We start from the raw sequence: 21774 nt of genomic DNA, 5'->3' as shown, positions 1-21774 counted from the left end.
AGCACTTAATGAACATTTTTGTTGATAATAGTTTGGCTGAAGTTCATGATTTGTATTTATGATGTAGTATTTTAAAATGGTGGTATTACAATATTACATTGTTAAATATAGGAATAGGCCGAGCGCCGCTGGAACTGGCACCAAGTCTACCTCTCTTCCTCCTACAAACACCTTGAGTGCAGGTAGATGGACTGCTGCTTAAAATATAACCGACACCAACAACAACAGTCAGCGATCCTTCCCCGCAGCTCCGCATGCCGTCTCTGCGGTTTACTGTGAACTCTTGCACGAACAGCGCCCCCTGTTGGTGGCCGGGTGCAATGACAGGTGAGAGGTAAACAAGTTGAAAGGTCGTTTTAGCAAAACGGAAAAGGCGGCTGCACGTTTGCTGCAGTACGAAGTAAAGGCAAGTCAAGAGAGCGAGCTTTCCGGGTGTGAATAACTCGTGAGAAACGTATTAGCTGGGAAACAGTTTCAACCGGCGTCGGCTTCGAGGACCAGAGACGCCGAGACGCGTCGCGCTGCTCATCGGCTCACGGCATGTCGCCACCAGGTGCTCGGATGTACTGGAGCTAACAGAGCTAACGGAGCTAGCTCACCGAACTGGCATTCGCTTTGATTCTGGAGGGGAAACTCAAACAACAAGGTGTGTATGCTGTCCCCCCACAGGATGGAACATGTAACGCACGAGTCTGTTGAAATGAGCGGGTTAGCTGTGGCTAAAGAGAGCTAGCTTGTGTTTTACATCCGGGGCCTTTAGCATTCACGCTGTCTGTGGGGCTGTGGATCTGACAGCAGGTCACTTTCTCCCGGTAACGTTGTAGACGTCACAACCTCCCGGTTGAGCGGTACCGGTAACGTTATCGTTGACGTATCGTGAGGCCACGAAGCACAAACTATCATCACTAGTATCGGAAACTATCCGATCAGCCATCTCACGCGCCCACGCAGCTATAAGTTATATCGTCACTTATCTGCATGTCAGGCTCTGGTTAAGTAATTATTTACTAAACGAAATGCTAACCTACGGGATTATTATTTACAGCCAGTAATCGGGCCTGTTTGTGTAATTTAAACACTTATTTTAACGCTAACTCGTGTCTCGGTTATGATTTTACTAATATCAGAAAATTCATGTTATTGAATTCATCAATGAGGAACATTGGGACGGCCCAGGACGCAGTGACTCCAGTAAATACATGTATACTCAGACCATCAACAGTGAGTCTTAATCAATCAAAATGTGTTCCAGATTTTAATCTAAATATCTTGTTCACAGGCAGATTATTGTCATGGTTGTTGGAGGTGGCAGCTATATTGCATGTGCAATCCATATGCACATATGCACTATATCTGGATTAAAACACAGATTAGCACTTCAGTGGCACTTAAATGGCTCTTACTTATGGTATTACTCATGTTATTACTTATGGTATTACTCATGTTATTACTTATGGTATTACTCATGTTATTACTTATGGTATTACTCATGTTATTACTTATGGTACTTTTGTAGTCCGACTATCTTGAAGAAAAGTTACTTTCTGTATTCTTGTTGTTCTGAGTTTGTACTCTTGGTTGATGCACTTATTGTAAGTCGCTTTGGATAAAAGCGTCTGCTAGATGACATGTGATGTGATGTGATGTAATGTAATGTAATAAACCATCTCCTCTCCCCTGCCTGTGAGGGTTCAGAGTGGTTGGACACTCAAGGACAGTTTGTATAGAAAAGTGACTTCAGAAAACCAGATGATGACATCATCAATTCATCCTCTTAACTCCTCCGTATTTCATTTATTTTATCCAGTTCTCCACAGAGGTTGTTTAATGTCCAGCTCACTTTGACCTTGAGTTGTTCAGTTGAAAAAGCACACGTCTGTATTGTGTTGTTTCCTCCTCTCAATGCTGCTTCCTGTTCCACCTTCCAGAGCAAGTGCCAGGTTCTTGATGGCTGCAGATTGAGTTTTGTTGCTGTGTCAATATTGCCCAGTAATGTCCCATATATATATATATATGTATTAATATATATATATATGTATTAATATATATATATGTATTAATATATGTACATATATATGTATTAATATATATTAATATATGTATTAATATATATATGTATTAATATATGTACATATATATATGTGTATGTATATATATATTTATATATATTTATATATGTGTGTATATTTATATATATATATGTGGTGGATGTTGAGACGCATGCATGAATACATGAGTGTTGGAGACATTGTTTTTGGGATATCACAGCAAGTTGGAGAGTTGTTGCCTTCTCGGTTGCTAAGTAGACCTGCACTTAGTATTTGCAATTCATTTTGCATTATCCTTCATTCTTTCCCTCACTCTCTTTTACTGTAAGTCTCTCTGTTCACACACACACACACACACACACACACACACACACCACTTGAGCTCATTGTTTAGCCCAGTCGTTCTTGACCTCTTCACTCCGTTCTTCTCTGCTGGGATGTCTGGTCTTGGCTTAAAGTGAGGAATGCAAAGTGGTTGCCAGAGAATTCCGACTTGTGCCATGAGGAGTCTGCTTCCCTGTGTGTGGTGGTGGTGTGTGTTCAGCATCACGGCTGCCTTGATTAAATAATTGTTCAACCAGCCCAACTGAATGGGACTAAATCAAACCACAAGTGGTGCTTGTTTGGCGTCTGGAAACAGAAATGTTTCTGCGGATGCCTTCGATAAGTCGTGCGTTGCATCCCAGTTGTCCACGCCGGGCGGAAGAAAAACATGTTGATTTAACACAAACAAATGTGAATAGTTCCATGCTCTTTTCACACGGCCGGCTACAGGCGCGTCGTGCCTTCTTGCTGTATATACGAAGAGACTCGTCTCAAGGGTGTGCTGTGGGGACGAGGCCTAATTGTGCTGAGCGAGCGTGTGTTCTCACCTCGCTCGTGCCTCACAGTTTTCCGTTGTTAAAACCACGAACCCATAAACCCTTATTGCCGGCATAATCATGCACGCAAACACACTTGTATCCTTTTAAATGCACCTTCAGCCACTTGGCTGTGAGACTTGCTGAGTCATGCTGCTGCAGAGGGCGAGATGATGGGAGTCTTGGCGGCAGGTAGTTCAAACTAACGGCTTCATAACATTAATTGAGGTGGAAAGTGTGAACCGCAGGTGACGGCGGGGAAGAAAAGCACCTGCTGGATGAAATGGCTTCCCGGAGAAGCCGCTCAGACTCCCTGCATCAGCAAGGCCGATTATAATTACGACTCACTGTATTTCACTTTTAACCTTTTATCACGGAGCAGGTTGTAATTTACTTGCTTTAGAGCTTAGTTTAATTTGAGTTAATCTCATTGTGTGGTTAGGTTGTTTAACATAAGATTGCACTATTGTCTAAACACAGTTGTCAGCAGTATGCGGCTTCTTGTTTCATCACATAAACTAGATCCCGATACAACTTGCATGAAGACACTTTTACTGTTTTCCAGTCTTTATTTACTAAGCCCTTCATTGCAGGTTTCTCAGCATGGAGGAGCAAGTGCAGCACACCAACACATTTTACATTTAATAGTCTTCTTTAAGGGCAGTTTGACTTCGTTCTTGCAACTTTTAGTCATTCAAGCCACTGGTTTTTTAATCTTTTGGTTTGACTTCATGGAAATAGTATTTTTGGGCTCTTTGCGTTGAGACTATTTAGACTTTTTATTTTTAAAGGTCATGCACCAACAAAGGTGTTTATTATTCTGGTAACTAGGTCTGGTGGCCATACAAAGAATGTCATCAGCTCACCGAAGAGAGGAAGAGAGAGAGAGAGAGAGAGCTCTGATGACACAAAGTGAAAACAGCTGTGTGTGTGACATACATAGGACATGTTCCACAAGTTTGACATTCCCATGGGAGCTGGAGTGGTCACCACTGATGTCACTGAAGGGAGAGGCTCCCGTTGGCATGTCCAGATGAGCCCTTCACACGTCTGATGTGTCACGGCTCGGTTCACTTCCCTCAGGGGTCCAATGTGTGGTGTGTCTGCCATGTTGCAGCTACTCTTGAGAACACGCTTACTATTCCTAGTCCAGTCTCCGCATAAGATGTTTTAAAATTGCCAATTGTAATTACCTTTTATTGTGTCATTTAACTTTGAATTAATTCCACTTCTAATATCAGGGTGGATGGCGCTCAGAGATAATTGCCATAGCGTCAGCCGCATTTAATTTATTCAAAACCTGAGCAATTTATTTATGGGGACATATCTAATATTGTCCTGCTTCTTAATCTGCTTTACTTCCTACAAACACACAGACATTGAGGGTGGAGTCAAGATGGTGTAACAAGAGTCAGTGCGTTACTATGGGATGTCCACGTCTGGTTAACATGCTGCCTGTATTCTGGTCTCATCCTGTCACACGCCTCCATGTTCTGTGAAAATGGCGACCCAGCCATTGGTTAAATTTCCATTTTCACCTTAAAGTTACTGACAAGATGATACGTTAGTCGTGATAGCTGGCACATGTTTTATATATGAAGAACGTTAGAACATGTTCCTCAAAGGCCATGCGCGATTTACTGATCAGAGGTTCCCCTATTTACATTCCACACTCGGCGTGTCTGCCCAGGATGCTCCGCTGTCGGTGGGAAACGGCATTCCTGGCTCTTGATGAGACGATCGACACCCCGTGTGTGGAGCTGCTCCACTTCTATGGTGGACTTAAAATGACTTGAGTATAAATAAATAAATAAATGCATGAATAAATACAAGAATAAATAAATAATTGCTTAAATCCGCTCCAGCTCATTTGAATATAAGGACACGTAAATGTCACACATAAATAAATGAAGAAATACGTGTGGACACATAAATAGAGATATAAATAAATGAAGAAATACAGAAATGTAGAAATACATTTATTTAATGATGTCCTGTTGAGTTACAACTTATATTTATTCATTCCTGTATATATTTATTTATTTATACATTTATTCTTGTATTTATTTATTTATACATTTATTTAAGCATTTATTTATTCCTGTATTTATTTATACATTTATTCTTGTATTTATTTATTTATACATTTATTTAAGCATTTATTTATTCCTGTATTTATTCATGCATTTATTTATTTATACTTAAGTCATTTTAAGTCCTCCATACACTTCAACGACTCTCCGTGGTGGAAATCCAAGTCAGGATTTAAATCCGCTCAAGTCATCATTTCTTTTCGTCGTGATAAACCAACATCGGCCCAGACGAAGGTCGCTGCACCTGGCCGCTCGGGAACGTAACAATGAGGTTAACGTGTGTCTCCCTTGCCTCCCTGCAGATGGCCGTGTCGGTGCGAGGCCTGTACTTTGTGGTGACCCTGTTTCTGGCGAGTTTCTTTGGAAGCATCTTCATGCTGGGCCCCGTGTTGCCTCTCATGCTGCTGTCTCCCGCTTGGTACCGCTGGATCACCGACCGCATCGTCGCCACCTGGCTCACCCTCCCTGTGGTGTGTACGCCAGCTTATTCTGTAATGGGCCCTCTAATGTGCTGGCCAGATAGTGAGCTACACGCTCGTGATGGTCCGGTTCCTCTCCACTGTTATTTTTGCAGCCCTTTGTCATCATATTCCATTTTTTAATCCTAAATACACTTAATTTATTTGGATTACCCTGGAGAATTATGCAAAGCTTATTTATAATGACCATAAATTGAAGTCATTATTAATTTATTTTCTTCTCATTTCGTCTCTCTGTGATCTATCTTGCCACCTTTCCTCTTCCCAGTCCCTCCTCTCTCCCTCTACCTCCTTTTTCATTCACCATTCCCGTCTCCCCTTGTTCCTCTACCTCTCCATGTTGCTCGCTCTTCCTGCCCTTTCCATTCGTCCCCCTCTTGAACTTCCTCTTCATCCTCCCTCCACCCCGGCGTCCCCCCCCCCTGCAGTCGTTGCTGGAGCTGGTGTTCGGGGTGAAGGTGGTGATCACGGGTGACGGCTTCATCCCGGGTGAGCGAAGTGTGATCATCATGAACCACCGCACCCGACTGGACTGGATGTTCCTCTGGTGTTGTCTGCTCAGGTACAGCTACCTTCGTCTGGAGAAGATCTGCCTCAAGGCTGCCCTGAAGGCCGTGCCTGGCTTTGGTGGGTATACAGCGGGAGCCCTGACCTTTCTTTTACACACACACACACACACACACATTGACACCTGCATACCATAATATAATTTAAGCTTTCGAAAGCACTTCTTCAACTAGAACGGGCACTCGGTAGAGCGCATACCTTCGACGCAGCCGCATTTTGGCATTAGTTGCATGCCAATTGGATATAAATTGACCGCGCTATGGTAAAAAGAAGATTTTGACCTTTTCATGACCTTGACCTTTGACCCGATCGAACCCAAAATCTAATCAAATGGTCCCCGGATAATAACCAATCCCACTAAATTTCATGCGATTCAAAGAAGGTGTTGACCTTTTTATGACCTTGACCTTTGACCCGATCGATCCCAAAATCTAATTAAATGGTCCCTGGATAATAACTAATCATCCCACCAAATTTCATGCGATTCGGTTTAATACTTTTTGAGTTATGCGAATAACACGCAAACACGCACATATACAAATAAATAAATACACAGCGATTAAAACATAACCTTCCGCATTTTCAATGCGAAGGTAATAACATCGTTGCAAACAAGTTAATGGCGGGAAATCTAAATACAAGAGAGGAACGGTAGAACGCAACTTCAGAGCAGTTGAAAGGTATCAAAAGATGTTTTTATTTAGCCTACCCTGGACAAAATAATAACAACACCTATCAGAACAACACAATGTGATGGAGTCTCTGTAATGACCTCAGTGGAATCAACACCAAAACCATTTCAACTAAGAGCGAACATCATAACCATCACAAAGCTCGGATTTATCGCAGGACTTTTCTGTTGAACCTCCCAAAAACACAGCGGGAGAGCGCACGTTGGCAGATGGAGCATGCTAAATTGTCAAATGTATTTATTCATAACTCATGTAATTTGTCAGTCAATCATCGTCATTGTGTTAGACTGTTATAGATTCAGCTACATGTAGCATAACTTAACAAACTAGAACGGGCACTCGGTAGAGCGCATACCTTCGCATATCACAACATTGGGCATTGAATTATGAACATGTTGGCATTAGTTGCATGCCAATTGGATAGAAATTGACCGCGCTATGGTAAAAAGAAGATTTTGACCTTTTCATGACATTGACCTTGACCTTTGACCTGATCGATCCCAACATCTAATCAAATGGTCCCCGGATAATAACCAATCATCCCACCAAATTTCATGCGATTCGGTTTAATAATTTTTGAGTTATGCGAGTAACACGCATACACATAAATAAATAAATACACGGCGATCAAAACATTACCTTCCGCATTTTCAATGCGAAGGTAATAATGGCTTGGGAGTTCATTCTGGGAAATATAGACTCTATATTAGCCTGCTTTGAAAACGCTCCACGGAATCCGTTGAGCATGAGAAGTAATCAGTTACACAGTAAGATTAGATTAGATTCAACTTTATTGTCATTACACATGAACACGTACAGAGCAACGAAATGCAGTTTGGCATCCAACCAGAAGTGCAACAGAAAGTCTCATAATAAATACAGTATATATAGACTATAGTAGATAAAGCGCTCTGCAAGAGGGCGGCTTGAGGCCTGACCTGTACTATTGGTGATAAGTTAGACTGAACAGTAGACGGATGAAATGAACATAGTCAGACTGAGACTGTGTGTCTTCCAGGCTGGGCGATGCAGATGGCCTGCTTCGTCTTCATCCAGCGTCGTTGGGAGGACGACAAGACGCACATGGCCAACATGCTGGACTACTTCTGCGACATCCGAGAGCCCGTGCAGCTGCTGATGTTCCCGGAGGGCACGGACCTCACGGGTAATAAAACAAACAACGCACCGGCCATTCATCTGCCCATACATCGGTTGTTCTTCTCGGAATATATTTTCCCACCGACCGGGTTCCAGAGCTCCGTTTCCAGACACCTGATTCACACCTTTGCACTGACACTGTTATGCAAACATAGTTTCCGAGTGATAAGGCGTAGCAAAATCCCGCGACACGCATCCCATACATTCATTTCTGCAGGAATGCTCTGATCTCTCAATGCACCAGCGTCGAAAGCCCCCTCAGACCACCGCTCAGCCAATCAGGGTCCCGAGTGGCTTTACTCGGGGAAGCTTAACTTCCCTTTACGTCGCGTCATGAGGGGTCCGGTGCAGTTGCATCATAATTGGACGGCAGAGTCAGGACTTTAAAGATCACTTTCCTTTTGGTGTGCGTTGGTTCCTGTACGTGTGTGTGTGTGTGTGTGTGTGTGTGTCTGCCTGCACGCACATGTCTGCATTTAAGCCTCTTTAACCTCGGGGCTTATTTTGATGCACAAGGGGACGTATACAGCATGTTATGACGTCCTACGTGGAAGTTACATTACTTTACATTCAGCTCACACTTTTATCCAAAGTGACTTAATGTGGGGTTAAATGTCTTGCTCAAGGACACATCGACTAGCCGGGGAATGGAACCACCGATCCTCTGAGTGAAAGACGGACCTGCTAACAACTGACCCACAGTTGTTTACGCTTGGCATTCATGCATACCTCCATCTACTGTTCCTGTAAACATGTCCATGACCCCTTGTAAAGCATTCAGAGCGTATGTGAATTGAATGGAGGATTTTAAAGAATGACGATGATCGCCATGAATCTGGCCATCGTCCTCTTGTCCTCTGTGAAGGAGCCACTTGTTACTGAATATGACTCATGAATCACGATATGCTCGAGTCATGTTTTTACAAATGTGTGAGCGTTTGTCACTGGTGGGTGTATTCTGTGAATGTGGTCATATCCTGGAACCAACATTATTATTTAACTGCTATTTTTATGATGGAATACTGTTATTTTTTGCAATTTTACTTTGTGTGATAATGATTACTTAAATGCATAATATATTTAGTTCATATTTTCACAGAAATACTAAAGATTTCACAATACTAATTAGATTGTAAGGCCATTCTGTAGGTAAGCAGCTGTTAAGTACAAAGTCAAAATTAATCAAAATAGATGTCTAATACTTTCAAATGACCTTGAAACACCTTGCATTGGATGCAATAATGTTACTGTTATTAGATAATAGAATAACATGATCAGTGTAATGCACATGAACAGTACATTTCCAGTTGTGCTTTAAAATAAGTACATCATTTATATACAGCGATCATATAAATGATATCATATAAAAAGATCGTGGAATATGACGACTACCAACTACGCCACGGCCCTGCTGAGACTCCGCCCACTGTTGAGACTCCGCCCACTCCTCTCTACCTCCAAATGATGGATCGTAGAGGTCTGGATAGTGGAATATGCCGACTACCAACTCTTCATCCACTGTCATCTTCATTGTGTTTTAATGTGTGTGTAATGATTCCTTCTGGTCACATGACATCTATTACACCTGTCCATCCTGGAGAGGGATCCTCCTCTGTTCTCTCCTCAAGGGTTCTGACCTTTTACCCTGAAGGGTTGTTTGGGAGTTGTTCCTGATCCCATGTGAGGTCAAAGGTCAAAGGTCAGGGATGTCTATGTGTACAGATTGTAAAGCACTGAGACAATTTTGTAATTTATGAAAATGGGCTCTACAAATAAACTTAATTGAATTCCTAACCTGCAAATAATATATATTATATACCCATAGTTGATTGATCCCCATGATTTACATTGTAATATGAGGATTCTAGTTGCTCGTGATTTATTGAGTATATTTATCTCTCTTCGCAGAATATACAAAAACAAAGAGTGATGAGTTCGCTGCCCAGAACAACCTGCCAAAATTCGAGTATGTGCTGCATCCGCGCAGCACTGGATTCACCTTCATCGTGGACAGACTACGAAAAGGTATTTATTTAGTGTGACATCATCTGCTCTGTTGCAAACAGCAGCATTTGTGTTGATTGGCATTATTTGGGCCCAGTCATCACGATGGAAACATTTGATCAGCGAAAACACGACCTGCCATCACGCTGGTTGTCGTCCGTCAGCGGCCGCAGTTTGTTTGGGAGGAATCACTCTTGTTATTCCTCCGAGCCTCAGGCCTGTGCTTCATCCGGCTGCCAGCCATGACAACACCCCAGAGAATCTCACGTTTCCCTATGAGCTCATTCTGGCGGTCCTCCAGAGTTCTTAAATACCAACTCTGGTGCTGCCGTCTCACCAGCCGCCCTGGATGCTGAACACGGCACTATCTCTCCACGCAGGTGTCGTGAGTCAGTGTGACGTCGTCAGACTTCGTAACTCTCCTCTCTGACCTGCCGTGCACGTCGTCTCCGTCCAAGTCCACCGAGCCGCGGCTCTATTTTTACCGTGGTAGAGCCGAGCTGTACAGGAGCCGGTGCTGGCAGGTGTGTGTGTGTGTGTGTGTGTGTGTGTGTGTGTGTGTGTGTGTGTGTGCTGTCAGGGCGCTGTGGATCAGTGACGACGGGACAAAGTTAATTGTAGTTTTGAGGGCAGAGAAGGGATGAAGCCGTAAGCCTCTGGATGATGAGAGGTGTACGTGTAATGAAGCTCAGAGCTCCGATGTTGAAGGGTGCATTAAACTTACAGAAAACCAGTATGGAGGAGGGGGAAGGGATGATGTTAAGTTTCCCTGCAGTGTCATGTTGGAAAGAGTGTTGTTACCGTCGCATTGAAAATGCGGAAGGTAATGTTTTGATCGCCGTGTATTTATTTATTTGTATGCGTTTTCCTCGCATAACTCAAAGTATTAAACCGAATCGCATGAAATTTGGTGGGATGATTGGTTATTATCCGGGGACCATTTGATTAGATTTTGGGATCAATCGGGTCAAAGGTCAAGGTCAAGAAAAGGTCAATCTTTTTACCATAGCGCAGTCAATTTTTATCCAATTGGCATGCAACTAATGCCAAAATGTTCATCATTCAATGCCCAATCTTGTGATATGCGAAGGTATGCGCTCTACCGAGTGCCCATTCTAGTTTACAGTAAGATGGGACTGTTTAGTGTTTTACTTTGCATCTCGTTCCATGACTTTTAGGTTCACTGTTCTCGTGTTGCTCCTTTGATCTTTGACAATGCATCCCTTCTTCTAGGAGATAACCTGGATGCCGTCCATGATATTACAGTGGCATACCCCAAGAACATCCCTCAGACGGAACGCCACCTCATCCTGGGACACTTCCCCCGCGAGATCCACTTCCACGTCCGCCGCTTCCCCGTGGCGTCCCTGCCCGCGTCCTCCGACCTGGAGTCCTGGTGTCGAGAGCGCTGGGTCGAGAAAGAAAGCCGACTGCGGGACTTCTACTCGGGCCGGCGCCGGGGCTTCGACGGGGACGGCGTCGTCCTCGTGCCGCCCTGTAAGACGGAGCTGCGCGTGTCTCTGATCAAAGCCGCCTCGCTGCTGTACTGGAGCAGCTTCATCGCCCTGTGCTTCACCGGCCTGTGGCTGTGGGCTCCGGTCAGGCTCTACTTCCTGGTCATGGTGGGAGTCTTCGTGGGCCAGCAGAAGCTGATCGGCGGGTTGGAGCTGCTGGAGTTGGCCTGCCATCGATACTGGAAGGCCGCGGCGGCCTCCGTGGAGAAGAAGAGGAAGGCGCGAGACGGGAAGATGCAGTGAGGGCGGAAGACGAGGTCGACTGGACGACGCGCTCGTCTTCGCGGTCAGTCCAGAGGGCGAGAGGATCCTTCTGGGGGACTCGATGCTCCACGCCTTAGAACAGGGAGGAATGATTTAACTTCCTCGCGGTACGCATCGCTTCACTTTCCGTCCAAGAAGAATAAGAGGAATGTTATTTAGATTTATCTTTGTTGGATCCAAGGAATTCATCCACATACAGTGTCGACTGCTCTCTGCAGCGCTGCTCCGATGGACTCCGTGGTTCAGCTTCCTCCTGGTGCTTTTTATTAGTTCATGTCGGTGTTTTAGTCATTGGTTCAGAACCTCTGTGGACGTGTCATGAGACAACGCTCTTAGTATTTGTTCTGCTGTTGCCATGTCTTTGATATCCGTTTTATTAGATGCGATGTTGCCCTTGGTTTTATATCCGTGTCATTCATTCTGGAGCAGAGCCATAGCGAAGACCTCCTGCCCATGTGATCACTCCTACCAAGATTCAGTTAGCAGGATCAGACTGACGGGGCGAGGAGAAGAATCGGCTTCAGTTCGTCTCACGAGGAAAGAAAAGGTTTCATGTAATTGCCAGATAATTACAAAGGAATATACAGGTATACATGTATCCCATTGTTTACCCGTCTTGGGTCTAATTACCCTTTTCTAAAAATTGGGGACTGAAGCTTTCCCTGTTGGTCATCATAGATAACGTGTGTGATGATGTTTATAACTGTCTTGAAACGTAAACTATGTTGTCGTTGTTTGCTCAAGTAGCTTTTGCACATAAAGCCAAAGGTGAGAAAAGCAGACGTGGTTTAAAAAGAAGAAGAAATCAAACCGAATGTAGAGTCTGTTGATAGGAACGGGGACGCGAGGTTAGCCGCCGCGAAGTTAGCCACCGCGCCGCCAGTTAGCCACCGCGTCGTGAAGTTAGCCACCGCGTCGTGAAGTTAGCCACCGCGCCGCCAGGATGAAGGGAGCCTTTGGAGGCGCGATGTGGGGGAACGTCCTGCTGGGACAACATCGCCCTCCGTGCGCCGCTGGCACAGAGGACCAGACTTGGAGTGGAAAACTGGCCACGAACTCCACCGAATCCCAAGAAGTCCCCGTCATGCCACCTCCGCCCGAGTCCCTCCTGGCGTCGCTGCGCCCGCTCAACTCGATTAGCAGCTGACAGCTGAGAGGCTTCTCCAACTGTGCCAAAAAAGGAGCGATATAATGAGGCAAGATCGGAGCGGCGCTCAGAACCGCCGCCGCGCCGCTCGGTACCGGCTGAAACCACAGAGTAAACGGGAACTCTGGGAGTCTGGAAACATTCCCGTCCCAGACGGCACGTTCTGTCCCACCGAGCTCCACGGTCACCTCCACCCCGATGTGCGAGACGCTTTGACCGAGGCGCGTTGTTGTTGTTTACGTGAATCTGAAGCTCCTGTCGTTCCCGTGCGAAGAGGCTGTTTCCAGTCGCTGTGATCCAGCTGCGTACCGTCGGCATGTGGTCGTTTACCAGACGTGGAACTCCGTCCTCGTGCACCGGCCTCCACCTGCTGCTCACCTGTCACCTGCGCGCTTCTCTGTGGCTCATTTTACAATCACTCGTTGATGCTGAACCTCTTCGTCACTGTCCTCAGGTAAACAAGAGTCGGTCTCTTACAGGAGGAAACAAATCATTTAGATATATATGAATATATATGTATATATATATATCAATAAATATACGTACTATCAACTCATTCATGTTTCCAGTCATTGTTCTTTCGAGGTTTTGTCGCCAACTTAGGAAATGTTCACGACTGACGGTCGAGATAATAATGCTTGTAAACTCACTTGATCTTTTAATTACCTTCGCATTGAAAATGCCGGAAGGTTATGTTTTGATCGCCATTTATTTATTTATTTGTATGCGTGTTATTCGCAAAACTCAAAAAGTATTGAACCGAATCGTATGACATTTGGTGGGATGATTGTTTATTATCCGGGGACCAGTTGATTAGATTTTGGGATGATCGGGTCAAAGGTCAAGGTCAAAGGTCATGAACAGGTCAAAATCTTTCGCAGAACTCAAAAAGTATTGAACCGAATCGCATGAAATTTGGTGGGATGATTGTTTATTATCCGGGGACCAGTTGATTAGATTTTGGGATCGATCGGGTCAAAGGTCATGAACAGGTCAAAATCTTTCGCAGAATTCAAAAAGTATTGAACCGAATCGCATGAAATTTGGTGGGATGATTGTTTATTATCCGGGGACCAGTTGATTAGATTTTGGGATCGATCGGGTCAAAGGTCAAAGGTCATGAACAGGTCAAAATCTTTCGCAGAATTCAAAAAGTATTGAACCGAATCGCATGAAATTTGGTGGGATGATTGTTTATTATCCGGGGACCAGTTGATTAGTTTTTGGGATCGATCGGGTCAAAGGTCAAGGTCAAAGGTCATAAACAGGTCAAATCTTCTTGAATCACATGGAATTTGGTGGGATGATTGGTTATTATCTGGGGACCATTTGATTAGATTTTGGGATCAATCGGGTCAAAGGTCAAGGTCATGGAAAGGTCAACATCTTTTTTTTACCATAGCGCAGTCAATTTTTATCCAATTGGCATGAAACTAATGCCAACATGTTCATAATTCAATGCCCAATCTTGTGATATGCGAAGGTATGCGCTCTACCGAGTGCCCGTTCTAGTTGATGATGTAATGGCTCATGTCGTTAGATTAGAACGGTCACATCGGTTTCACATGTCGTTGCATTACGTAGGAAGTGCGTTCTCATTTATTCAACGTTCCACCCAGCCTCGGAAAAACGAGGGCAAAGGGCAGAACTGCCCCGAAGAAATATCATGTTGCCCCTGATATCACTAGGGGCAAATAATGGCAAAAAAATATCAAATAATGCCAAATAATGCCCCAAAAAATCTAAAATAATGCCAAATAATGCCAAAATGAATATAAAAAATCTAAAATAATGCCAAATAATGCCCCAAAAATATAAAATGACAAATGCCTCTATAATTTCCTCTAATAATTCTGATGATTTAAGTGTTTTGTTCTTTGTTTTGTCTGTCCTATCTGTACTGCCTGTACGTACACAAAAACAAATCAATAAATATAATTTCGAATTGTATTTTAAAAAATAACCACAAAGAAATAAGAATAACATTTAATATGTTGATTAAGAAAACACTGTTAATCTGTAGAATACCGCCTAATAGTTGTATTGCCATTTGTATGACCCTTGCTCAAATACTGTAAGCATAAATAAGTATATTTATTTTTTATAAAGGTTAAATGTCATTTCCAAAGGTTAAAAAAGAGCACCCAATTTATTTTTAAATGCCCCTGGATTTCAGTCAGCGGGGGCAAAAATTGCAGAATAAAACATCAGTAAATGTCGTCCCCTGATTCGACTCGTGGAGAACGTTTCCATGAGCTGGTAGTCGCTGCAGAGCGTCTCGACGTCGTCTCGGCAGCCGCTGATCTAGAATGAATTAGAACAATCACGACACTGCAGCCCATGAGTCAACAAGACCTTGAATGCTCATGTTACACAACACTCGGGCCGCAGTGTGCGCACACACACATCCCAGGCTACTGTAGACAACCAAAAAGGTCAGGTGCTCTGAAGGTGAAGTGCAGTCGCCATAGAAACCAATGTTGACTCCCTGTCGCCTAGCAACGGGATGTAGAGTGATGTCAATGGAAAGCGTGCTATTTTCTCCTACTGTGTGTGTGTGTGTGTGTGTGTGTGTTCTCCTGTGGGGATAGACAGGGGACATGATGCTGACATCAAATGGAAGACAAAAAGCGACGGTGTACTAAATCAGCTGCACGACGATGATAAATTATGGGCCAATTAAGGAATCAATTATGCTCCCGGTGCTTTTTTCTCTGTTGCTTTTTTGGGGCCTACCAACTCCAAATCATCCACATCTGCATAGAACTTCCAATTTGCTCCGATAGGATATTAGACACATGAGAGCATCTCTTCATCACGTTTCTTTCTGTTATTAGATTGGGTCCAGAAAGACTGATCGTCTTAGCTCTGTCATATTCATTGATTGTGTTGTTGCTGTGTTTTAATTAGTGTGTAATGATTCCTTCTGGTCACATGACATCTATTACACCTGTCTATCCTGGAGAGCGATCCTCCTCTGTTCTCTCCTCAAGGGTTCTGACCTTGTTTCCCCTGAAGGGTTGTTTGGGAGTTGTTCCTGATCCGATGTGAGGTCAAAGGTCAGGGATGTCGATGTGTACAGATTGTAAAGCCCTCTGAGGCACATTTGTAATTTGTGAAAATGGGCTCTACAAATAAACTGAATTGAAACTGAATAGCTGAATAGGTGTCGAGGAAACCTTCAGGGAAACTCGCTGTCCTGCCCCAGAGCGCCGTGGAAGTGTCTGAGGGGTGGAGGAAGAAATAGCTCCCTCTCTGCAAGCACATGTAAAGGATATGTCACGTCTACATTTGGGCCAAATTGCATGCAGACTAATAGGATCAACAAGGCGGTGTAATTATCTTATCTGGCTCGGTGGCTTTTTCAGTAAACACAGCAGGTAATCCCGAGGTTACGCGGGGGCAAAGTCAAATGATGAATTATACAGCAGGGCAGTGAGCTCTGGAAGTGGAGCCTCCTTTAGTCATTCAAATGGCTCTCTTAATCTTTACATAGGACACAAAACAACTGCCGGGGGGGTGAAATAAAAAAATTTTTCGTGACAGACACACTAAGGAAGAAGAAGCCTTCCAACAGGACCGGAGCTATAAATAACGCCGCAGCAGCGCTGCAATATTCGTGGGTGGATTAGGAGAGAAGCGTCACTGCCTATTTATAAAGCCGATGCAGTGAAGCCTCCTCATCCTGGGGGATTCAGTGAGTCCTGAATAGGTGGGAATACAATTGAAGTCACTGTTTAGATGCCGTCTATTTTCGTCATAAATATTTGCTTTTTCCGCTCTGCACTTGTCTGTTTGAGGAGTTCATTTGTCCTCCACTTTGACTCATATATCCTTCGTAGATTCCGACTGCAGTGAAGCTCTGCAGACCCTGAAGACCAGGCGAACGTCAGAGGCAGGTGAGGGACCCAGCATGCATCAGAGGGGGGACGTCTTCAGGGATCACCTGTCTCTCAGCATCCTGCTGCCACCTAGAGGTCAGCGGATGCCTTTATGGATGCGATTCAACACTGAATTAGCTTATATTCACATTTATCTTGAACACCAGGTTAAAGACACAAAAATCTTCAGGAAGAAGTGAAAAAGAGGAAGGTGTCATTCTAACCATGCGTTCTCACACATGTCCTCGTCGACAGAAAGACTGTATTCACCAACAGATTATTATATGACTCTGTTGCACTTGCTGACAAACAAAAATGTGTTATAAGCTACAAATATGAAAAAGAAAAGTAACCCAGCAAGACTACATTTTTATTTAGAAATCACATCAGACAAAACCTTCAAGAAGAAACCTTATTTTCTCAACCCTCCAATACAGAAAATATACAATAAGATAAATGTATCAGTCAATAAAATAATAATAATTATTATATGGAGTAACGCAAATAAAAACAATGCCCTATCAATAAAATGTGAACAACAAAATGATGACGACAGCGTTCTGTCCCGTTGGACTTGGGGATATGAATCCTGTCCAGTTTGTTCTGTGTTTGTTTTGTAGAAAGGACAGCGAGTCAGGGCCGGACCATTCCGGTGACGCCTGCGGGGATGCACACTCTGAAATGGCACAATGCAACCCACTCCACAAAATAACCTCAAATGTCAGGGACAATGAGCTGTTGTTGTTGTTTCGTTACCATTTGACATTTTGGTTGAAATCTCCACAGAACACGAGGATATAAAATGGAGTCTCTGGCATAGTCACGGGACAAAGACTCCACTTTAAAGACGAGAAGTCCACTGAAGTCCGCTTGGCTTTGTGTTGTCAGAAACACGTCATCGTGTGAACGGACGGTCCCGAAGCCTCGGACCGAGACGGACGGAGGATGGACCGTCCTGAAGGAACCGCAACCGTCGGAGGCGTCACTCCAACACGCGCTCCGGGTGTCGATTCCAACGCTGTAACGTCTGAACAGGAAAGATAACGTCTGCCGGAGACCGTCCGTGAACTCGTCTCGCATCGTCTCTCGACCCGTCCTCTCGTCGTCGTGTCCCGAAAGCGGCGGGCGGCCAAATGACGTCTCCGTCGCGCCTCGAGAGCCGCTCCTTCCTCCGCCGCGCTGAGGACACGCGGCCGGAAGGTACGCGCTCGTCACAGGCGTGCGACACGGAAACCGCGGCAACGGATAAAGAGCGAGACGACCGAATTCGATCGCGGGACGGGCGGTACGACCGTGTGCCGTTCGGGAGATCGGCTCCACGCCGTAAACGGGACACGCCCCTTTCCTGGACACTTTAAGAATGGAACGCCAATCCAGATAAATGCACATCGCGTGAGCCAGGTCCGAATAACGGTCAAACGCCGCAGTGAAAACTTAAATATGACATCATTCTGTGCGGTGTATCATTTGGACGTTCGGACAATTATCACACAACTGGCTAATAAAAGGACACTGATCACGGTCGTCATGGCGCCCAGTGCTCACCAGAGACCAACGCGAGGGTCACAAGAGAGACGCGATATGTGGAGCGACACCTCCCTCAGTTCATGACACGCAAAATAAGGGAAGTACTTTGGGGGAAGCCTATTCAGAGAAGAAGGGAGCCGGCAAACCAAACTCCTAATCAGCAGAGGTCAAAGGTCATAGGCGAGAGAACAGGAAAGGGGTGAAGCCAAAACGTGGCTGACCGCTCAGTCTGCATGTGGTGGTGTGCGGCAAGAGGGGGTAGGGGGGGGGGGGGGGACATGGCAGTGAGCTCTCCCACGAGGTAATCCAAGGCCGGGGGCTCACGAGTTGTCCGAGGGGACGTGCTCCTCGAAGCCCTCGCTCTCTCGGACCAGCGCCCTCTCCAGGATGACACGCCCCTCCTTGTAGCGCTGGCTGTCCTCGGTGGCGAACTCGTAGATCCACCCCAGCTTGCTGTTGCAGTTCTTGCAGCTGACGTCCCGCACCATGTGTCTGCCAGTCAGCATCACTCGGTCCTGCACCTCGCTGTACTGGAGGTTCACCACCTGTGGAGGCGAGACACACAGGTGCACACGTGTCTGGATCGTGGAGGTCTCCATCGTGGAATAGATAGATAGATACTTTATTAATCCCCAAGGGGAAATTTGTCGTCACAGTAGCAGCACCAATAAACTAAACACACGAGAATAAAATATAAAAAACAGGGACGAAAGATATAGATGTATACAAGTAAAATATAAAATACAAAATGAAGTATATATATGTATATAAAATGAAACATATATGTATTTATATACACACACAAACAAATATAATACAATGACTGTGCAAAGTATACAAAGTAAAATATAAAATACAAAATAAAATATATATGTATATATATATACACAACATATATGCATACACAAATATAATACAATACTAATGACTGCAGTGTAAAATTAAATTAAATATAAAAATATTAAATATAGACAGAATACTGCGAACTATTCATACACTCTGTCATATTCATTGAATGTGTTTTAACTCTAATCTGTCCTTCTGGTCACATGACATGTATTGTTCTGTCCATCCTGGAGAGGGATCCTCCTCTGTTCTCTCCTCAAGGGTTCTTCCCCTGAAGGGTTATTTGGGAGTTGTTCCTGATCCGATGTGAGGTCAAAGGTCAAAGGTCAGGGATGTCTATGTGTACAGACTGTAAAGCACTCCGAGACAAATTAGTAATTTGTGAAATTGGGCTCTACAAATAAACTGAATTGAATTGAATGTGGAGCTCTGCGCTGAGTGGGTGTCGCCCCGCTGAGGAGGAAACGTCTAGGCGTGCGTCGCTGTACCTTGTTGAAGAGGAACGCTCGGCCGGTGGCGCCGGTGAAGCGAGTGGAGATGAGCTCGGACCGGTTGGTCAGGATGGTGTCGCAGTTGGCACAGGAGAAGAGGCGCGTTCCACCAATGTGGTCCAAGAAGATGCGTCCCATCGTCAGATCTCTGGGAGCGACCGGCCTGAGGTGGAAACAAGACCGGGAAAACAGAAAACCTGTCATTGTTGGAAAAAATAACATCGGACTAGATTATAAACCGTGGACAGGAACACTTTACAATGGAGCGCCCTTAGCGTGCCATCTTCAGGCGCTAGAAGAAGGTGGACTGTGGGAGGTTTTTCCATCACGTTTATAAAGTGGTGGTTTTAATATTAATCTGAATTATTGTTTTGGACTATCCTGTCCAGGTCCTTCTAACCTCAGAATAAACACACACACACACACACACACAGGGAGCCAGACTTGTTTTGGGAGAGCAGAGTGGTTTTGGGTTTTGACCGGGAAGGACTCCGCTGTGATGCAGTCGCATGGCGCTGGTGTTTTCTGGTGTTTCACCTGTGATCAGAGGATGAATCCTCCCGTTGGAGAGGAGGGAACGAGAGAAGGTCGTCGGCTGAATTATTACTTTACCGGACATCCAATTTTGGAAAAGCGCTACAGGGCTCCTCCTTCGCCATCGCTGGGTCTGTGAGGCCGTCGTTGTAAATCAATGAGCGGCTCGTGAATGTTTTATTGTCACATTGGATTTTTATGTCTGTGAAGAGGCTCAGTCTCAATTAAATCTCGAGTCAAAGGTTTCAGTTTAGTTTCTCCGATATGTCTCGACTCTGTCACTCTCCCCTCTCTGTTGTCTTTCTCCTGCTTACGTCCTAACAATGCTGTGAGGCGTTAACTTGTGTTTTTGGAGGATGAAGAGTGACCCTAAGTTACATAAACCCACAAATGGACTACATCCTGGAATGTGCCACCATGTGACGACACAGCCTGCTGGTGGAGCGTGAAGGTCATTTCATTGATTAGGTGCGACCCAAATTCTACTAAATCAATCAGTGATGACCTTTAGCCCTGAACAACACGACAGAAGTTAAACGCCTGAGGCCCCCGACCAATCGGTACAAAAAGAAGACCCCTTTTAAACGAGAAAGCATGTAAGGCCAGTCCAGCTCGCCTGCTTTACGGGGATTATTTTAGTTTCTTAAGTTAGCATTATTTCAATCGCTTTCTATCGTCACAATATAAAACAACTTTTAGTGTCACTCACCCAAACAATGTCCCTTTTCTGTGTGTTACATATGACTGTCTGAGTCATGTTTACCCTGTTTGCTGCTGAAACTCAGACCATAACCACCTTTTAATGTTTTTATGAACTCGAAGGAAAACACAGTGAGCTAAAAGGAGTATTTACTGAACTATATTGTGAAGCTTTAGTACTTTAATATCCTGACTGCCTTGTCATGAGGAGTGTTGACTGTAGATGGCAGCTGATCTTTGACTCCAGCTGAAAACAAAAGAGGAGAAGAACGAACCAGACAAAGGACAAAGTGCTTGAGACGAACTGCGTGCTGCTTTCCCCCCGAGGGGTGAGCATGTCGGGGACATGTCAGGTCGAAAGAAGCTAACGTTGCTTTAGCCGTCGAGCTAAAAGCGATAACAAGGCGAACAACAACAACAATAACAACAACGTAAATGTCCGCTTCGCTCCAAACTGTCTTCTTACCTTTTATTATTTTATTCAGCGGCACGAGATGTCCCCACCAGCGATGATGTCACCGATGTTTTCAGTGTATTTTAGACGCACATCTGTTGTGTTTGCCGTCGTCGTCGCGGCTGCTTTGTTGTTCTTCTTCAGCTGTTCTGCGCTTTGCTGCGAGTATCAACATCCGGTCATGACGTCACCGGCCGCGCCGCAGCGGCCCGCTAGGGGGCGGCAGAGAGGCGGAGAACCGGCGCGTGACAAGTACACGTTCAATTCAATTCAGTTTATTTGTATAGCCCATTTTCACAAATTACAAAGTTGTCTCAGAGTGCTTAACAATCTGTACACATAGACATCCCTGACCTTTGACCTTTGACCTCACATCGGATCAGGAACAACTCCCAAACAACCCTTCAGGGTAAAAGGTCAGAACCCTTGAGGAGAGAACAGAGGAGGATCCCTCTCCAGGATGGACAGGTGTCATAGATGTCATGTGACCAGAAGGAATCATTACACACTAATTAA

At 44.7% G+C, this 21774-nt stretch overlaps 3 protein-coding genes across 6 annotated transcripts in view; 2 read left to right on the top strand and 1 right to left on the bottom strand.

Annotated features, from left to right (window-relative positions):
- Positions 1-348: 348 nt before the first annotated feature.
- Positions 349-13382, top strand: lclat1 (lysocardiolipin acyltransferase 1). 2 transcript variants are annotated; one of them, XM_056426904.1, is made up of 6 exons: positions 349-646; positions 5304-5471; positions 5909-6107; positions 7758-7904; positions 9806-9922; positions 11135-13382. In XM_056426904.1, exons 2-6 carry the CDS (start codon positions 5304-5306, stop codon positions 11656-11658), a joined length of 1155 nt encoding a protein of 384 aa, XP_056282879.1. In that variant the 5' UTR covers positions 349-646; the 3' UTR covers positions 11659-13382. The 2 variants fall into 2 exon arrangements, with proteins under 2 accessions (XP_056282879.1, XP_056282880.1); XM_056426905.1 differs by lacking the exon at positions 349-646 and having other exon boundaries at positions 5389-5471; positions 5749-6107.
- Positions 13383-14816: 1434 nt separating this feature from the next.
- LOC130201444 (phospholipase B1, membrane-associated-like) overlaps positions 14817-21774 on the top strand; it is a 29948-nt gene continuing 22990 nt past the window's right edge. For both annotated transcript variants that reach the window (XR_008833183.1, XM_056426463.1), the window contains exon 1: positions 14817-16803. The gene's annotated coding sequence lies outside the window, so the exon portion shown is untranslated. The remainder of the gene's footprint in view (positions 16804-21774) is intronic.
- LOC130201445 (protein yippee-like 5) lies at positions 17064-21403 on the bottom strand. 2 transcript variants are annotated; one of them, XM_056426466.1, is made up of 4 exons: positions 21271-21403; positions 20985-21051; positions 19569-19734; positions 17064-18779 (listed from the first exon to the last, which is right to left on the bottom strand). In XM_056426466.1, exons 3-4 carry the CDS (start codon positions 19707-19709, stop codon positions 18555-18557), a joined length of 366 nt encoding a protein of 121 aa, XP_056282441.1. In that variant the 5' UTR covers positions 19710-19734; positions 20985-21051; positions 21271-21403; the 3' UTR covers positions 17064-18554. The 2 variants fall into 2 exon arrangements, with proteins under 2 accessions (XP_056282441.1, XP_056282440.1); XM_056426465.1 differs by lacking the exon at positions 20985-21051 and having other exon boundaries at positions 21271-21402.

The sequence above is a fragment of the Pseudoliparis swirei genome, chromosome 11, assembly GCF_029220125.1.
Source record: "Pseudoliparis swirei isolate HS2019 ecotype Mariana Trench chromosome 11, NWPU_hadal_v1, whole genome shotgun sequence".
Taxonomy (NCBI): Eukaryota; Metazoa; Chordata; class Actinopteri; order Perciformes; family Liparidae; genus Pseudoliparis; species Pseudoliparis swirei.
This window is presented reverse-complemented; position numbering and strand designations above follow the sequence as displayed.

Excerpts from the sequence above, each read along its gene's own strand:
- LOC130201445 (XM_056426466.1), bottom strand. The coding sequence starts at position 19,709 with ATGGGACGCATCTTCTTGGACCACATTGGTGGAACGCGCCTCTTCTCC. Across the intron at positions 18,780-19,568 it reads GAGCGTTCCTCTTCAACAAG|GTGGTGAACCTCCAGTACAG; the intron begins GTACAGCGACGC and ends TCGCCTCCACAG.
- lclat1 (XM_056426904.1), top strand. The coding sequence starts at position 5,304 with ATGGCCGTGTCGGTGCGAGGCCTGTACTTTGTGGTGACCCTGTTTCTG. Across the intron at positions 7,905-9,805 it reads GGAGGGCACGGACCTCACGG|AATATACAAAAACAAAGAGT; the intron begins GTAATAAAACAA and ends CTCTCTTCGCAG. Across the intron at positions 9,923-11,134 it reads CGTGGACAGACTACGAAAAG|GAGATAACCTGGATGCCGTC; the intron begins GTATTTATTTAG and ends CCCTTCTTCTAG.